At 39.9% G+C, this 18,232-nt stretch overlaps 1 protein-coding gene across 4 annotated transcripts in view; it reads left to right on the plus strand.

The window, feature by feature from the left end:
• The window catches only part of parn (poly(A)-specific ribonuclease (deadenylation nuclease)), a 127,654-nt gene that overhangs the window by 27,179 nt on the left and 82,243 nt on the right, over nucleotides 1–18,232 (plus strand). For all 4 annotated transcript variants that reach the window (XM_078418153.1, XM_078418154.1, XM_078418155.1 and 1 more), the window contains exons 13-18: nucleotides 3,489–3,566; nucleotides 4,111–4,154; nucleotides 4,841–4,883; nucleotides 7,556–7,631; nucleotides 9,871–9,981; nucleotides 14,008–14,077. In XM_078418153.1, the coding sequence (XP_078274279.1) occupies nucleotides 3,489–3,566; nucleotides 4,111–4,154; nucleotides 4,841–4,883; nucleotides 7,556–7,631; nucleotides 9,871–9,981; nucleotides 14,008–14,077 (422 nt within the window). The remainder of the gene's footprint in view (nucleotides 1–3,488; nucleotides 3,567–4,110; nucleotides 4,155–4,840; nucleotides 4,884–7,555; nucleotides 7,632–9,870; nucleotides 9,982–14,007; nucleotides 14,078–18,232) is intronic.

The raw sequence follows: 18,232 nt of genomic DNA on the forward strand, positions 1-18,232 counted from the left end.
AGCAAATATATTTTGCTGGAGTTGTATGATCACTTGCAACAAAGGTGATTGCATGTGGAGATCTTCCATACCTGGGAAAGCTTTCATAAAGCTTGGAGGTTGTGCAATGTGGATTAACTCCTGTGGTGAGTTATTACTCTATGGCGAGTCTTTGCGTAGAGAGATGATCTCATTCAAACGGATTTGAGGAAGAGAACCCATTGACAACAGACTAGGATGGTAGTCCTACTAGTTCTTATATTCTTGTGCATTTCTCTGTCTTTATAGCAAAGAAAATCAGTGTTCTATTTTAAGTTTTTTACATCTGCATATGCTTTTTTATAAACAGCGTTATATATTCAATTCTATGTTAGCGTCATTTTTAAACCTATATGATAGTTTTTCACTCCGGGTAAATTATTAGAATCATTTTTATCAAGATTTCCAGATTTGAGAGATCAGGCCCATTTTGAGAAAGTTGAAATAAGGACACGCTTTTGTAGTTCACAGATTTTGGACAGATGATATTGCTGCAACAGATGAAATAAATTGCAGGATTCCCAGTATTCAACACTTCTGTTGCAATGCCATTTACATGTATTTCAAACGTTTCTTGCCAAGTTTGCAGATAGTCTGAGCACAGACATCCATGAAACAGATGGTAAAGCAGCAGCATCTTGTGCTTCTCGGAAATAAATCTGCTGCCTGGGATACAATTTAGTGATTCGTGTTCATAGCTTCACTGCTGTAATAAACAGTGACAGAATGGAAGATAACTGAGATTTTTTTTATTCTTCTGCATAATTTGTATTGATGAATTGGTTATTACTGAGGGGAAAATAAGAGGTACAATGACCTATGTTTGAGAAAGATAACTTCTGTTACAAATTGCCACAAAGTGCACATTTCTGATTCAAAATGTTCTAAATTAATGTCTTGTTCCAGTGGACACGGTGCGGCACTGAGATTAGCTGTTCTGCAGCATTGAGCTCAGTACTACATTCGTGGCCCCAACCCAAATCCTGTCCAACTGCTGGCAGTGAGATTTCCCACAATGGTAGTTGTATGTTGGTCCCTTGAGCTGCCAGCTGATGTACAATATTAATTTACTATCTGCACACAGTAGTGTACAGTTTTACTGTTGGTATAATTTATAGTTCTGATTTGGGATTTTTTGGTTGGATTATCAGTTATTTTGGACAGTTCAGTCTGCTTTTACAATCTTTTATTTCATAGAGTCATACAGCACAGAAATAGAACCTTCGGCACAACTCATCCATGCTGATCAAAATGCCCCATCTAAGCGTCCCGTTTGCCTGCATTGACCCATTTTCCTCTCAACCTCTCCATAACGCCTGTCTGAATACTTGTTATTGTACCTGCCTCAACTACTTCCTCTGGCAGCTCATTCCACAGACCCATCACCCTCTGAGTGGAAAAAGTGGCCCCACAAGTTTCTATTAAATCTTTTCCCCTGCACCTTAAAAGTGGCATCTCCCCAGAGCACAGTGGCATCTCCCCAAAGTAGAGTGACCATAACTGAGCACTATCTAGGGAGTAGGTATATGGAGCGAGGAGGTAGTTGAGGCAGGTGTTATAACAACATTTGAATGACATTTGAGCAGGTACATGGATGGGAAAGGTTTAGAGGGTTATTGGTCAAATGCAGGAGAATGGGTGATGAAGGGCCCTGACCAGAAACGTCACCTATCCAAGTTCTCCAGGGATGCTGGCTGACCCGTTGAGTTAGTTCAGCATTTTGTCTTTGGTGGGCTAATGATATGAGCTTGGATGTGGCAAGTTGAGATGAATGGTCTGTTTTCCGTGCTGTATGTTTCTATGCCTCTTTCGCATCTCACCTGTCTGAATTAAACTCCATCAGCCAGTCCTTGACCTACTTGGCCAGTTGATGAAGATCCTGCTGTAATTCTATAACCATCCTCACGGTGGTACATGGGATATATACTGGTGAATTGTTCTGTGAGGCTATATGGTTGGAATTGAAAAAATAAGAGGGCAATCACTTTGAATTCCAAGAATTAAAAGGAGTTGGAGGAAATAAGTAGGGGGATCACAGATATCTGCGGGAATGATGGGGCTGCAGTAGTGGTGGTGGATTTTAACGTTCCGAATATTGACTGGGACTGAAATAGGACTTGGATGGGATTGAATTTAAGTGTTCAGGAGAGTTTTCTCATTTGGTAAGTAGGCAGCCTGACTAAAGAAGGGGTGGAACATGACCTCTTCTTGGAGAAATGGGTTAGGGCCGGTGGGTGAAGTGTTGATGCTGAGCATTTGGGAGCCAGTGACCATAATTCTGTTAGTTTTTAAATAGTTATGGTAATGGAAAGGACTGGTCTAAAAGTCATAAATTAGGGCAAGGATAACTTTGATGGTTTTGGACAAGAGCTTTCAAAGGTTAATGGGGGGGGGGGGGGGAGTTCGTAGGTAAAGAGACATCTGGTTTGGGAGCCTTTCAAACATGAGATAGCAAGAGTTGAAGGTCAGTATGTTCCTGTTGGACTGAAGAGCAAGGCTGGATTATGTCGGATATAGGCAGCCGGGATCGTGAATCCATTAAGGAGAAGAGGGGAGTACATGAGGAAAATTGGGAGGTACAAAAGGCAACGTGAGGTTACTTAGGCAGGTAAGGTGAAGGAAAATGTAAAGATATTCTACAAGTACATTGAGCAATTAGGGGGAGAATAAAGATGGCCAACGTCATCTATCTGTGGAACCATGGGAACTGGGTGAGGTGTGAAATTAAAATTTCTTGTCTGTATTTATGATGGAGAAAGACATCGATTGTGAGTGAACTTGGGGAAGTTAATAGTGATGTTTTGAAATTAGTCCACATTACATATGAGGCGGTGCTCATCAACATTGTTGGAAGCTAGCGAAGAAATTCTGAGGCGATTGACAAAGTTATTTATATCAACAGCCTTGGGTGAGGTGTTGGTAGATCAGAGGGTGGCCAATGTTGCACCTCTTTGAAAGGTTGCAAGGAAGTGCCTGCAAACTACAGATGGGTGAGAGTCACATCAGGTAGGAAATTATTGGAGGGGAGTCTGAGAAATCGGATTTACATGTATTTGGAAAGTTGAGGATTGGGGATAGTCAGTGTGCTTTTTGCGTGGGAAATTGTGCCTCATGAATCTGAATTTTTTTAAGTGACTGAGAAAATTGAGGGCAGACTAGGCATTGTCTGAGCAGATGTTTGGAAAGGACTTTGACAAGATACCGACCGCATAGTAGGTTGGTCTAGAAAGTTAGATCACTTGGGATCCAGGGCAAGCTGGCCAATTGGATACAACATTGGCTTGTTGAAATGAAGGGTGGTGAGAGGCTCATTTTTCAGCCTGGGGGGCCTGAAACTAGTATCTATTGTTCTTGGTGTATAACAGAAGAGACACTTTTTTTCTTTTTCTTTTATTTGCTTCCTAATTACTCTGAATGTACTTGTGGAATCTCTTTAGATTTCTTTACTAAATTAGTTACTTTTTTTTCAGGGTAAACTGGTTGTGGGCCACAACATGTTACTGGATGTCATGCATACAATTCATCAGTTCTTCTGCCCACTACCGGATGTAAGTATCAATCCATTTTAATATCCCTTTTGGTTTTCTAATGGCTCTTGGTCGTATTTGTTCATTAAGCTTGAACAACAGTTCGTGTGATTGTCATAAGTATACTCCTAATTGGTTCTCACCATGCTGTGAATCCTTGCTCTGCTGTCTGATACCAGCTGCTTGCTCTCTTGAGCAAGGTGACCTATATTGCTTGAGCCTTGCAGGGTGATTATGTGATCTTGCTGGTAATTCCTCACTTCCCCATTGAGCAACCTTCTCTAAATGATGGCAGTTTCATGCAGAATGACCTATATTGCTTGAGCCTTGTAGGGTGATTTTGTGATTTTGCTGGTAATTCCTCACTTCCCCATTGAGGGACCTTCTCTAAATGATGGCAGTTTCTTGCAGCAGTGAATGGCAGAGGAAAAGCTCATCAGTGCAGGAGGCAGGTTAACCATCATGCACCTGGTACCTCGATGAACATCTCCAAACATAAATGAGAGAAATTTTTTAACTTTTCTGTTCTGATTATTGTGGTTCCTTTTTTGTTCCCCTAAAATAGGATTTGAATGAATTTAAAGAAGTAACAACAAGTGTATTTCTCAGGTGAGTTGATTATTGTTTTTTCTTGCAAAGAGGAAATTTTATTTATTTGTGCGACAGGGTGAGTTTAGACTTGTTCCCAAGAAACTTTGGAAATTTAGATTAAAATTCAATTTTTCTTGCTCACTTGTGCACATTTAAAAGCTGTTACTCACATGCAAAAATATTTTGCACATTCCACCAGCAGATTTATTAGAAACTTTTAGACTTGCAGTGCGGAAATGGGGCCCTCAGGCCCACAGAGTCCATGCCGATCAGCGATCACACCGTGCACTAACACTATATACGCACTAGGGACAATTTACAATTTTACTGAAATGCGGTCACAGGAGAATGTCCAAATTGTGTATAGATAGCACCTGTACTCGGTATCAATGATTAAGGGAGCCAGGGGTTATGGGAAGAAGGCAGGAGAATGGGGTTGAGCGGGAAAGATACCCTCGATTTGAATGGTGGAGTAGTCTTGATGGGCCGACTGGAATAATTCTGCTCCTAGAACTTATTTGGGTCCCTGGTGCTGTAAGGCAGCAGAACTGTGTTGCCCTGGTTTGAGAAAATAAACAATATCCAGAATTGAGAAACATGGTGATTTTGAGAATAAAACCATTAAAATTGTTGACTGTGAAATGTACCCTACTTTAATTCTCTGTATTCAAGCGTGCTTATTGCCTTTATCTTTTTGCACCAAGGCTTCTCGATACAAAACTTATGGCAAGCACACATCCTTTTAAGGTAAATTGGTTATGTTTTATTGGGCATACTGACTATTCGTGGATCTGCAAAGGCGGAGCATTTCTGAGATATTTATTTGCAGTAGTCATCATGCCGCTAACGTAAAATGATGTGGTCTGTGTCATTAAATTGCTTGTGCCTGCTTCATCCTGGAAATGTACTGAGCCAGATACATATTTGGGCCCTGCTTCCAGGCTCGTGTAGAAGTGAAAAAGTAAATTGTTGCAATAAACTAGCTATCACTTCACATCTTGCTTGTTGTCTGCATTTGAGTCAGAAACTTTCTAAACTCAAGATAACACTTTGCTTTCTTTCTCTTGAAATTGTCCTAGATTTAAAAAAAGAATAATTTGGAAGAAGTTTACTTTGTTTAGCATAAAGTTATTTGTGGTCTTAAAGCCATGTGAATTATATCAGCCTGAAGAAGGGTTCTGAACCGAAATGTCACCTATCCATATTCACCATAGATACTGCCATATTATAGATATATATGAGTTTGGTGCTTATGCAGTCTAATGGTTTTATTAAACATGCATGTGACTTGAACTCTTTTATTTACCACATTTATTTCTCGGTTCAGTCACTGGATAGAGTTTTGACATCAAGGATAATTTTTTTTATTTTTGCTGCTCTTGTGGTGAGCAGTACAGATTTCCTATTTGGGAGCAGAGATTGTGCATCATCTTAAGAATGTAATCATTGCATTGATAACTGAGTCTTCCCGAGGTGTCTTGGGCCTAACTCAATGAAACACATCAGTGTTGGAAGGTGCCCACTTGATAACCCCAATAATATACTGCCACTTGCATGCCTGGTTTTTGTTGTCCCATCGTTTAGCTGTGTAAAGGCATTTTAGATTCTCATGTGGCATTAAGTTTCTTGGTTAAACATTTAGCTTGTGTGTTTGGTAGCAGATAGCTTATTACTGAATATGAAGTTAGTTATTGTCCTATAGCATATGTGTGTATATAGGTAGTTTAGATACAACTTTGGCATTGGGCTTGGGGTTTCTTGGTTGCACACTAATCCAGGTGTTACAGCACGTACTTTGTGTTTTAACAGTAATTGAACTTCCAAATGCAGTTTTGTTACAAATTTAACTTAAATTAGAAGCAGCCAACATTCTAAAGCTGATCACTGGAGCGTATCCTTTTAACCTGTCCCTGGGCACAGTAAATATGCATTGCCTTGGGGTTAGATGGTGGCATTTCTTCCAGAACTGTTAGTTTGGAAGTCCAATTATAATAAATACTAGACAAAATGGACCTGTTGGGCCCAAACCTCTCCTGCATTGGTGCAGAACCATGTCCTGCCCCCTCTCTCCTCAACCCCCCTCCCCTCTCCCTTCTCCCCCACTCCCCCCTCCCCCTCCCCTCCTTTTATACTTTAAAATGTGAATAACTTTAAAAATATAACACCGATTTCAATAAAACTACTTGCATTATCACTAAAGTGACAATGGTGAGTAAGGTGGGCCTAAAATTGTCACGCTATCGTGTACTGTTTTGGCTGAAGTTCAGTCACAAACAAGATAACAAACGAGAGTTTTAGTATATGGATAGTACTACAGAGTTACTTATAGAATCGCCTCTATAGTTTTGATGAATGGGATTTGTTAGTTAATTCAATCTAGCATGAAAGTTACTTGCTCTTCAGTACTTGGCTGAACTAGTTCATGCTCTCAGCAAAGAGATTTGGAGTGCCTTTTGAGTAGCTGAACTGAACTGAATGCACACAGCCCAACCTTTATGTAATGCAGATTACCTATTAATAATAAAGTAAATAAGATTAATAAAATATTAAAATAAATAAGATTAACTAGAAACAACCTGTTGTGTAAGAAGGATCTGCCGATGCTGGTTTAAACCGAAGGTAGGCACAAAAAGTTGGAGTAACTCGGTGGGACAGGCAGCATCTCTGGAGAGAAGGAATGGGTGACGTTTCGGGTCGAGACTGAAGAAGGGTCTCGACCCGAAATGTCACCCATTCCTTCTCTCCAGAGATGCTGCCTGTCCCGCTGAGTTACTCCAGCTTTTTGTGTCTATCTTTAGAATAACCTGTTGTTCTAGCAATCTTAATGTCGAACCCAGGATTGAAACCATTTGTTTTCTGCCATATGGTTTTTGCTATTTGCCCAGATAAATATGTTGGCCAAATTGGTGCAGGGCAAGATTCTCCTATCTGTTAGCATCCCTCTTCCATCCCACCATTCCTTGGTCATTTTGTTTCCTTTGCTCCACCAGTATTGCTGTTGATGTGGCCACAAGGTGGTGTATAAGCAGTGTGGGTTAATCCAATGCATGCTTTCCATTTGCCCCCCTCCTTGCAGGGAAGTAGTAGCATAGATTTTATGAATTTATCCTTTAATGACTAAGACCAGGCAAAGAAATTCAAGAAACTGGTTATAATTTGAGAATTGCTGGTATATTGTTGCAAGTTTTATTTTCAAATTTAAGTACTTTTTGAAATTAAATAATTGTCATGGTCAGCAAATCAAACTGTGTGGAGAAAGAAATAGATATTTCAGGTTGATGATCTTTCATTGTTCTAATGGAAAGTCATCAACTTTAAATGTTAACTCTTGCTCTTCTCGATATGGTCCCTGACTGAATATTTTTGAGATTTAATATTTCCAGTATTTTTTTCTTAATTGTGTTTTTTGCCCCTTGTAGGAACTGATAATGAATACACCTCTTGCAGAGTTGGAAAAGCGATTAAAAGATGCACCCTTCAGACCTCCCCAAGTTGGTAAGAATACTCTCTCTTAGATATTCATAAAGTTGCTTGTTTCATTTTGGACCAGTTCTTTAAACAGCATATTCATATTTTAATATGCCCAAGCAATTGGGATATGGTATTCTTCTTAAAGAATTTTTTTGAAAGCTGTAGAATAAGAAAGAAATGGTGGTGGGTCCTTCCACTCTCATTTTAATGGATAGATATGTATTTTAATACCCTAACCCCTCCAAAGCAGAATACCAAATCATCTTGCATGTTAGATGCACCTCATTAAATCATAGTGCCAGCATAATTTATGAAAGCATTGTAAGATCTAACGTGCTCGAAAACTCTTTTTTTAAATATATGGGCAAGTGGGTAGGTTGGTTGGCGTATGTATATTTCCCCCAGTGTGAAGGGAGTGGTTGAGAAAGTGGGATAACAGACCTGTCATGAATGGGTGATCGATGGTCAGTGTAGACTCCGTGCGGCCACAGGCTGTTTCCATGCTTTGTCTCTAAACTAATTCATATATGCCCACCTGATTTGGGATACAAGGGACACTACTGACGTATATTTATTTGTCAAAAAGACAGACTTATCCAATCTGGCCCATGTCAGGGGATCTAAATTTTTTTCCCTCCCAGTGCCTGATTACCCGTTTAAAGCCTGATCTCTTTGCGATCACTTGGGATGGAATGTATTGAATCACAGGAATGAGCTGAAACATTCTTGTGTGCAGTTTTGGTCTCCTAAATTGAGGAAGGACATCCTAGCTATAGAGGCACTGCAGCATAGGTTCACGAGGTTAATCCCTGGGATGGCGGGACTGTCATATGAGGAAAGATTGGAAAGACTGGGCTTGTATTTTCTGGAGCTTAGAAAAGGATCTTATAGAGACGTATAAAATTATAAAAGGACTGGACAAGCTAGATGCAGGAAAAATGTTCCCAATGTTGGAGCCAAGAACCAGGGGCCACAGTCTAAGAATAAAGGGGAGGCCATTTAAAACTGAGGTGAGAAGAAATGTTTTCATCTAGAGAGATGTGAATTTGTGGAATTCTCTGCCACAGAAGGCAGTGGAGGCCAATTCACTGGTAAATGTAAAAGAGAGTTAGATAGAGCTCTGGGGGCTAGTGGAATCAATGGATATGGGGAGAAGGCAGGCACAGGTTACAGATTGTGGATGATCTGCCATGATCACAATGAATGGCTGAAATGGCTCAAAGGGCCTAATGGCCTTCTCCTGCACCTATTTTCTAATTAATCCAAGTTAATTTCAAGTCTTGTTCAGTGTGCCATGCCCTCTAAATCACTTATGTTGTAGCTTTTACTTCACTATAATTTATATCACCTAACCGATTCAGACTGTGCTTGACTTGTGATAAAAGGATGTATATTTTTGCTATTAAAAGATTAGCTTGATCAAGCCCCTGGATATTTAGGTTACCAGAAGCATAGCTTTCATGCAAAATATACCAAGGTTTAATATCGTAATTGTAAAGTATTGTTTGATTTGATGATGAATTTGGATCAGTGTTCTTGATTTAGTGGCGCAGTAAAATTACTGGATTAGTAATTCAGAAGCCTGGTCTTAGTAAACAGAGGCATTAGTTCAAGTCATGGAGTCATAGTGTGGCAGCATGGAAACGGGCCATTCGGCCCAACTTACCTACACCAGCCAACATGTCCCACCTACCTGCATTTCCCTCTAAACCTATCCTATCCATGTATCTGTCCAAATGTTTCTTAAACATTGTGATAGTACCTGCCAATGTCCAATTATAGCAGGTGTGGATATTAAATTTGGCAAATTGTATAAATCTGAAAGTGAAACATTAGCCCAGTAAAAGTGACTGTTCAATAATGACGCTGCTGTTTAAAAGCCGTAGTTTGTCTAATGTACTTGGAGAGGGAAATGTGCCTTTCTACTCGGTTTGATTTTGAACAGTTCCTGATGCACAGCAATCTAACTCCAAACTTGTCTTCTCGAGTGACAAGACATTCAGTTCTGGGGAAATTAAAAATGTGTGAAAAATACTGGCCCAACCAATGATGCCCACTTTCTGTGAATGACTAAAATATATTCAGAAAATAAAGGTTGGTTCAACATGCACAGATGGCTTTGATTAAAACAAAATGTAATTTAAATCTGCAGAGGCCAAGGTAAATTAACATTTCATATGGAAAGCATTGTTTTTAGGAACTGCTTTGCAATGTAATATTTGCCTTCACAGTGACTGATATTTTGTTTTGCTTCTCTTTGCAGAAAGTGCAGAAGGATTTCCAAGCTATAACACTGCCACCGAGCAACTGCATGAAGCAGGTTACGATGCATATATAACTGGCCTGTGTTTCATCTCCATGTCTAATCATTTAGGTATGGATATTGTATTATTTTTAAGTGATTACATTGTGGACAAAATAAGACTGATTATTGAACGCAAGATCATTAAAAATGTCAGTTTAGTTTAGAGACACAGCACGGAAACGGGCCCTTTGGCCCAACCAGTGATCCCTGCACATTAACACTATCCTACATGCATTCAGGACAATTTTACATTTATACCAAGACAATTAACCTACAAACCTGTACATCTTTGGAGTGTGGCAGGAAACTGAAGGTCTCGGAGAAAACCCACGCGGTCATGGGGAGAACGTAGAAACTCCATACAGACAGCACCCATAGTCTAGATGGAACCCAGGTCTCTGGCGCTGTAGGGCAGCAACTCTACCACTGTCCCCGCATGCCTCTTGTTCTGGAAATGTACATTTTATCCTGTTGATGCAATTGTTTGTACATTTTTTTGCCTCACTAAGTGATAATGTTTCCAAAAGTCAACTATTCATGGACTTCATGGGACAATAGGGTGGCATTGATAATAGAGCTGCTCCCCCCACCACCCCAGTGAACTGGGTTCAATACTGACCTCCAGTGTTGTCTGTACAGCGCTAGCACATCTCCCTGGGACTGCTTTTTCCAGGTGCCACACTATCTTCCCACATCCCCAAAGACATGTAGGTTATTTGGCCACTGTAATTTACCCCAAGGAGCAAAGGTGAGAGGTGGAATCTGAAGAAAATAGATGGAAATTTGAGAATGCAATGTGATGGGTGTAAATGTGGCTTTAATGCTCAGACTAGCCGTGGCAGGCCAGAGCCTATGGTAAATTTTGGCCTGGTCAACCCACATTGTCCAAAATGCCCTGTGCCATCCCAGGATTCGTTCTCACAAAAACTTGTTGCATTCCCTGTATGGAAAGTGCATCCTTGAGTAAGAAGACCCAAAACCAGGTGTGGTCTCACTGAGGCCTTGTATAATCCTAGTAAGGCGCCCTTGCTCCTATGTTCATAACCTCCTGCAATGAAGATCGATGTGCCATTTATCTTGGTTGCTTGCTGCACCATCAAGTGGTGCAGATTAAACGATGGTCCTTTTGTACACCAATGTTTCCCAACCTTTCATGTAAATAATACTCTGCTTTGTTCCTTTTTTCCCAGCCAAAATAAATAACCACTTTTATTTCTGTTGTGGAACGTTCTTCGGCCCACCATGTCTGTACAAGTAGTTGTGCTATAATGTAGTAGTTGCGTTGTCTGGAAGCATCGTGTAGGAAATAGTGTTATATAAACAATTGTGTCAATTGGGGGGGGGGGGGGGTGGTCGGGGGCTAGACTGTTTTATTCTTGCTATACCAAAGCTCTCTTTCCTGCTGCTTTTTCAGAAATAAATGTTATTTTTGGTTAAAGGATACTAAAAATTGTGTGCTACACTATAATAGAGTACCAATGCACAAGTATCAATAAAAGTGATTGTCTCTGGTGGCCAATGAAATTGGCAAGCAATGGTATTTCATTACTGTGGGGAGGTTACATTGAAGTGGTTTGACTTCCAACACTTTTTTGTAAGACAGCTTTTTTTCTGCTTGTCAATTTTCAAACTTTTAAGTGGTTTTCTAGTTCCCAATCAAAATTGCATTTTAACGAATTTGATCCATATAATATGATTAGTGTTCCCTAATTCATCAATCGCATTATATCTGGTTTGTATTTTGGAAACGTGTCATAGCAGAACTACCTGCTTGTCTAAATCGTCACAAACCATGATCACATTGAATGGTGGTGCGGGCTCGAAGGGCCGAATGGCCTACTCCTGCACCTATTGTCTATTGTCAACCTGCGTTGTGTCTTCCTCGCAACCCCAGTCCAACAGATTGCCTTTAGGTTAAGTTAATATAAGAAAATAACTGCAGATGCTGGTACAAATCGAAGGTATTTATTCACAAAATGCTGGAGTAACTCAGCAGGTCAGACAGCATCTCAGGAGAGAAGGAATGGGCGATGTTTCGGGTCGAGACCCTTCTTCAGACTGATGTCGGGGGGGCGGGACAAAGGAAGGATATAGGGTGAGACAGGAAGATAGAGGGAGAACTGGGAAGGGAGAGGGGAAGAGAGGGACAGAGGAGCTATCTAAAGTTGGAGAAGTCAATGTTCATACCACTGGGCTGCAAGCTGCCCAGGCGGAACATGAGTTTCAGCATGGTGTTATTGTGACTTTCCAGTACACATTATTTGAAAACTTGTAGTGGCTTTGACATTGCAAAATGCCCTCGGGCACATTACAGGAAGGCAGTCAAACAAAATTTGGCTTTGAACATCATGAGGAGGGCTGATTAGCAAAAATCTAGTTGGTGAGAGGTTGATAGAATTTCTTGGAGGAGGACAGGAGTAGAATGAAGTTTCTACTGCTAGCTGATGGGGAAAACCAAGTTTAAGGAGAGTACACACCGACCGCATTGGCTCCCATGCTGCAGGCCATGACCAAGTTAGAAACTAACAAGACTGGGAAGGAATTTAAATACCTAGATGAGAGTTCTTTTTTTAAACTAACAATAAATACAGGTCCGTAAGCACATGGTGAAGAGTACTTGTTTAACTTACAATTGTGAAGCAAAATTGACTTGCAAATCCTTCAAGAAGGTGGCAATTTATGTTGAGTGATATTTATTTGTGTGTTGCATATTTAAATATCATTCAATTATTTAATTGAAATTGTTCACATTAATCCGGATGCGCACAACCTCCATCACCAATTGTGATGCTGAATCCTATTGTTCTGAGTGTTCGCACATTACATATGTGGCTAATTTAAGCATTCATTTTAACAATAGAGCTAATTGATTTATTGTGATTAATGCATGTGGTCTCCCTTTTGAAATACCACTATAGTAAAATTATGATCAACCATCCTATTAGCATCTTTATTCCCTAATTGACCTTTTTCTTTGCTTTCTATCGTGTTATGGAACGGGCTCTTCAGCCCACAATGTGTGGGCCTAACATGATACCAAAATCAACTCTTAGCTGCCTGAACATCGTCAATATCCCTCCATTCTCTGCTTATCCACGTGCCTATCCAGAAGTCTCTTAAATGCCACTATCATATTTGTGGCACAACAGTAGAGCTTCTGTTTTACAGCGCTGGAGATCTGGGTTTGATCCTGACTACTGGTGCTGTTTGCACGGAGTCTGTATGTTCTCCCCATCACCATGTGGATTTTCTCTGGGTGCAGTAGTTTCTTCCCACATTCCAAAGACATGCAGTTTTTGGGTTAATTGGCTTCTGTAAATTGCCCCTAGTGTGTAGAGTGCAAAGCTGAGATAACATACAACTAGTGCATGGATGATCACTGGTCAGCATGGACTCAGTGGGCCGAAGGGCCTGTTTCCTTGCTCTATCTCTAAAACTAACCAATCCCAATCCTCAATCCAGCAGTGCTTTCCAGGCACTCATCAACCTCTGTCTTAAAAACCTCCTTTAAAGCTATGCCCTCAAGCACTTGATTTGTTTTGCCATCCTAAAATATTCTGACCGACATCTCTATCTGTGCCTCTCATAATTTTATTATGTTCTGTGTTCTAAAATGACATAAAACCACATAAAGTAAATTTAGTTGCAAATAAAAAAACAGGACAATGGAGAGAGGGTGTACATTAAACACTGGCTGCGGACATAATTCAAAGCTTAGAAATTAAATGCAAAATTTTCTGAGTACTCAAACCCTTGACAGTTGAATTATTAGAGAGCTGATTTTTGGATCCCCATTGCAAATTTGCCAAACTTGAAAAGGAAATGAATATAGGAACAAAATGTTCTATATTATAAGAACCTACCTATTGCCAGATTTTTTTATTGTCAATTTTAATTTAAATGGCTTCTTTTGAGCAGCCACAACGGAGTAAATGAATGTTTATTAGTCATGAAACTACTGATAACTCAATCCGTTTATTTACATTGGCAACTTTACTTCTGTTAACTTGTACATTTAATATATTTAAAGTGGATCAACATGATGCTACAATTCAATGGTTGTACCTAAAGACATTTGTATTTCTTTTTTACTAGGTTCATTTCTCAGCCCTCCTAAGGTTTTTGTTCCTGCAAAATCTAAATTGGTTGAACCTTTTATTAACAAGTAAGTCTCTTTTGTTGTCCGTTTGTGACTGTTTCGGTGTTTTGTATTCAGTTAACAGCTATCTGTCAAACAAATATTTCTTTGGCATATAATTACTCTTTCATTTCTTGATGCTGGTAGATCTTTCCTGATGTGTCTATGAAATGTTTTTGGAAGGCAGTCTGACATTTGTTGGGGAGGTTCACTTTAAATGGGCTTTGAGCAGGAAGATTTGGTTATGGAGGCAGAGATGTGAATGGGAACCAGAACAGTGGGCTCAGAGCAGCAATATGGTTCAGTTACATGTGTCTTGTGTAATTTTCTCTCCTTTGTATGAGTGGTGAATTATCAGCATCTGCTTATTAAGTTATATTGACAACCGTTTCTTGAGATACTGCAGTCTCCAATTCTACGTTTAGATATAAAATTGGTGCTCGGTGAGAAGTAACATCCTATTGATCAAATCTGCTTCGTTCGTGTTAGTAATGAGAAGAACTTTAAAGGGAAACATTTCAAATTATCAATAATTATTTTTAGTAAATTTAGTTTTTGAAAGCTGAGCTAAGTTGTATTCTTGTAGACGCAACGAGCTTCAGACGGTCAGGACCTTTCTTCAGATTAAAGTCTGAAGAAGGGCCCTTACCCAAAACCTTGTCATGTTGTCAAGATGCTGCCTGACCTGCCGAGTTACACCACACTTTGTACCATTCAAAGTTGTATTCTTTTGCCAAAGTCGGTCAAATCAAAAATCATGTAATTTATGTTGCATTGGTAATTCACGTTTGTTGTTTGGCATCCATTAAACTGCTTCCCTTAGAATTTCCCCAACCTTTAATCTATTAAATACCCAATAATTCAGCTTGCTATCCTGAGAGAGGTGTTTTCACTTGAATTGATCTGAAATCAATTGGTTTGCATGGTCCTTTTGCAATGCAATTATATGCTTTTTGTACATGTTTTCTTCCCCTTTTTTAAAAATCTCTGCACTTTGTAACATGACCAATTGTTACTTTTAGTACTCGTCTTCAAATTTCGGTACCTGTTTATCACGAAATGGCTGTGGAAAAACTACAGCCGAAAATGAGCAGATACTTTGTGAATTGGGCCTCCTTAGTCAGTGGTTCTTGTTAAAAAAACACATAGAATGGCTGTTGATAGTGGATGCTTTTTCATCAGTCGTTGTTCAACCATTGATCTTTTAAATTGTCATTGTGGTGTAAATTTAAATTGAGGGTATGCAATAGATTCTTAGTTTATCTGAGAATGGAAAGATGGATGATTGCAGGCAACAGGAGACAGAAGCTGCTTTTTCATTTGGTTTACATTGCACAGAAACACAGCAATGTTTCCACTTAGTGTTTACAGGCATGTGAAGTTTTCGCAGGTTTCCGTGTTTTTAAAATCCATTTTGCTGATTTCCACATTTTTCACTTTGCCAAATAAACGGAGAAATCGGATCGGAAAAAAAAGGGGAAAAAAACAATGTATAGACTTGTAATGAACACTAGGGGTTCTGCGAGAAATCCCCTGTGCCCTGGAAGTCTCCCCAAAAATGTGGCACCTAGGCAAGGCTAGGCAGCCAATCTCGACCTCATCGGGACTTCCATGGCCAATTTGGCCACTAGAGGTCGCTAGGGGTTCCGCGAGATATCCCCCCGCCCTGGAAGTCCCTGAAAATGTGGCACCTAGGCTGGGCAAGGCAGCCAATCCCGACCATATCGGTACTTCCATAGCCGATCAGTGGGTTGAATTTGCAACCTGCGGCCGGGGCTCTGGAACTCCAGCCCAGCTGGAGCCAGCACATCTATCCCCGTGACCGACTTGGCCTGCTGGATAAACCAGCAAAGCACTGGAACCAAGAGTGCCAGAAAATCAGTGGTGGAACTGTTATGAGTAAATATTAAATTTCAGTGCAAGATTATATAACTAAGTTAATTAAGAAGGGGTTAAAATATAAAACACAGCAGAAAAAGCCAATTAACATTTTTTGGGGATGATTAACAATTAATGTGCAAATTTACTTAAATGTTATTAGTATACAGTGACATTCACATTATTTTGTAATGTCTGAAATGCACTAAAAGAGGCTTGAAACTGGTAATTTTGTGTGTAAATTTTCCAATTTTTTGACCCCCTTTGTGCAAGCGCTCGGCTCTTTTCCTCTTTTTTTTTTACCTCACTCCGGTGCTCCCTCTTTAGGCGTTGCACATATAGTGAGAAATTGAGCCAATGCTACTTGTTATATTTGGATTAAACTGCATCAGTGGATCACGTGGAAAACTTTATTTTATCAGTTTGTGGGGAAGCAATTTGGATAATTTTTTTAAAATGGGGAATATAATCCAACCTGCAACTTCCACTTGCAATAATATGTTATTACTGGGTGACTGTTTGATTTGTTTATAAAAAAAGAATTATTAGAGAAGCTTCTGAGAGTGAACAAAAATACTCTGACAGGAGGGCAGGTAAACTGTACCATCATTTGTTGAAGGAAATCAATCTATTCCATTGTTTTGTTTAGAAGGCTAGTTTATCTTGATGTATTAAAAGGAACTGCAGATGCTGGTTTAAACCAAAGATAGACACAGATGGGTGAATTTTCAGGTCGTGACCCTTCTTCAGACTGGTTAGGGTTAAGGGAAACGAGAGAATTAGACAGTGATGTGCAGAGGTAAAGATCAATGAATGAAACATATGCAAAAAAAGTAACAATGATAATGGAAACAGGCCATTGTTAGCTGTTTGTTGGGTGAAAATGGGAAGCCAGTGCGACTGGGGTAGGGGAGAGAGAGAGGGAATGCCGGGGCTACCTGAAGTGAGAGAAATCAATATTCATACCACTGGGCTGTAACCTGCCCAAGCAAAATATGAGTTGCTGTTCCTCCAATTTGTGTTTAGCCTCACTCTGACAATGGAGGAGACCAAGGACAGAAAGGTCTGTATAGGAATGGGAAGGAGAATTAAAGTGTCCAGCAACCGGGAGATCAGGTAGGTTTAGGCGGGCAGAGCGAAGGTGTTCTGCGAAATGATCGCCTCATCTGCGTTTGGTTTCGCTGATGTATACCATTCCTACATAGACCTTTCTGTCCTCTGTCTCCTATTAATAGTCATTCAAAAGTACCTTTTTGGGTACTTTGTTTTAGAAAGGTATACATGTGCATCAAGAGGAAATATGCCCATTATTCAGAACCACGACAGAGGAGCAAATACTTTTCCTGTATGTAAAGAAATCACTCTGGATATGTAATTCAGATGATTTTCCATTTCAAGTAATTGTCATAGAACTATCATAGAGAACTTTCAGCCCAACTTGACCATGCTGACCTAGTTGCTCCATCGAAGCTAGTTCCATTTGGCCCATGTCCATTTATATCTTTCCTATCCTTGTACCTGTCCAAGGTCCAAGGGTCTTTTTAAATACTGTTATAGTGTCTGCCTCAACTACCTCCTCTGGCAGCTGATTCCATAGATCCACCAATCTCAGTTTAAAAAGTTGCCCCTTAGGTTTACAGAAAGGGGCACGATTTAATACTAACCTATGTCCTCTGGTTCTTGATTTCCCCTATCCTAGGTAAAAGACTCTGTGCATTCACCGTCTCTCTTCCCCTCATCATTATATACACTTCTATAAGGCCCTCGGCCTCTTGCACTCCAAGGGATAATATCATCTCCTGCCCAAGCTTTCCTGACAAACCTCCTTGTAAATCTCTGCACTCTTTCCAGCCTAATGATATCCTTCCAATAGAAGGATAACCAAAATTGAACACTGAATACAGCCTCACCAAGATCTTGTACCAAACCTGCTATATTGATAATAATTGAATTTAGGGGGGAAAATGCATCATCTGGTACTGAATCATTGCATTTGAAATCTGTTCAGCTTCACAATATGCTTTCCTCTTATAGGTCTCCACAAATTTCTAAAAGATACAAAATTAGTTGAATGTGATGGCAGGAGTCCTAAAAAGTGAGCCCATAAAGATCTATAATGACAGTAAGTGGGCAGATAGGGATTTGGTATGGCCAAACTGAGCAGCAGTTAATATTCCTCTTCTGTTCCATTTTTTAAACGGTGGAGAAGCATTTGCATAATTCACTTCGTTAATTTGCTTGTTTTATAAAAAGGTTCCAAAATGACTTGTAAATGAAGCAGATGTGCCAAATATTCTCATACAT

The sequence above is a fragment of the Rhinoraja longicauda genome, chromosome 21, assembly GCF_053455715.1.
Source record: "Rhinoraja longicauda isolate Sanriku21f chromosome 21, sRhiLon1.1, whole genome shotgun sequence".
In the NCBI taxonomy this organism is placed as follows: Eukaryota; Metazoa; Chordata; class Chondrichthyes; order Rajiformes; family Arhynchobatidae; genus Rhinoraja; species Rhinoraja longicauda.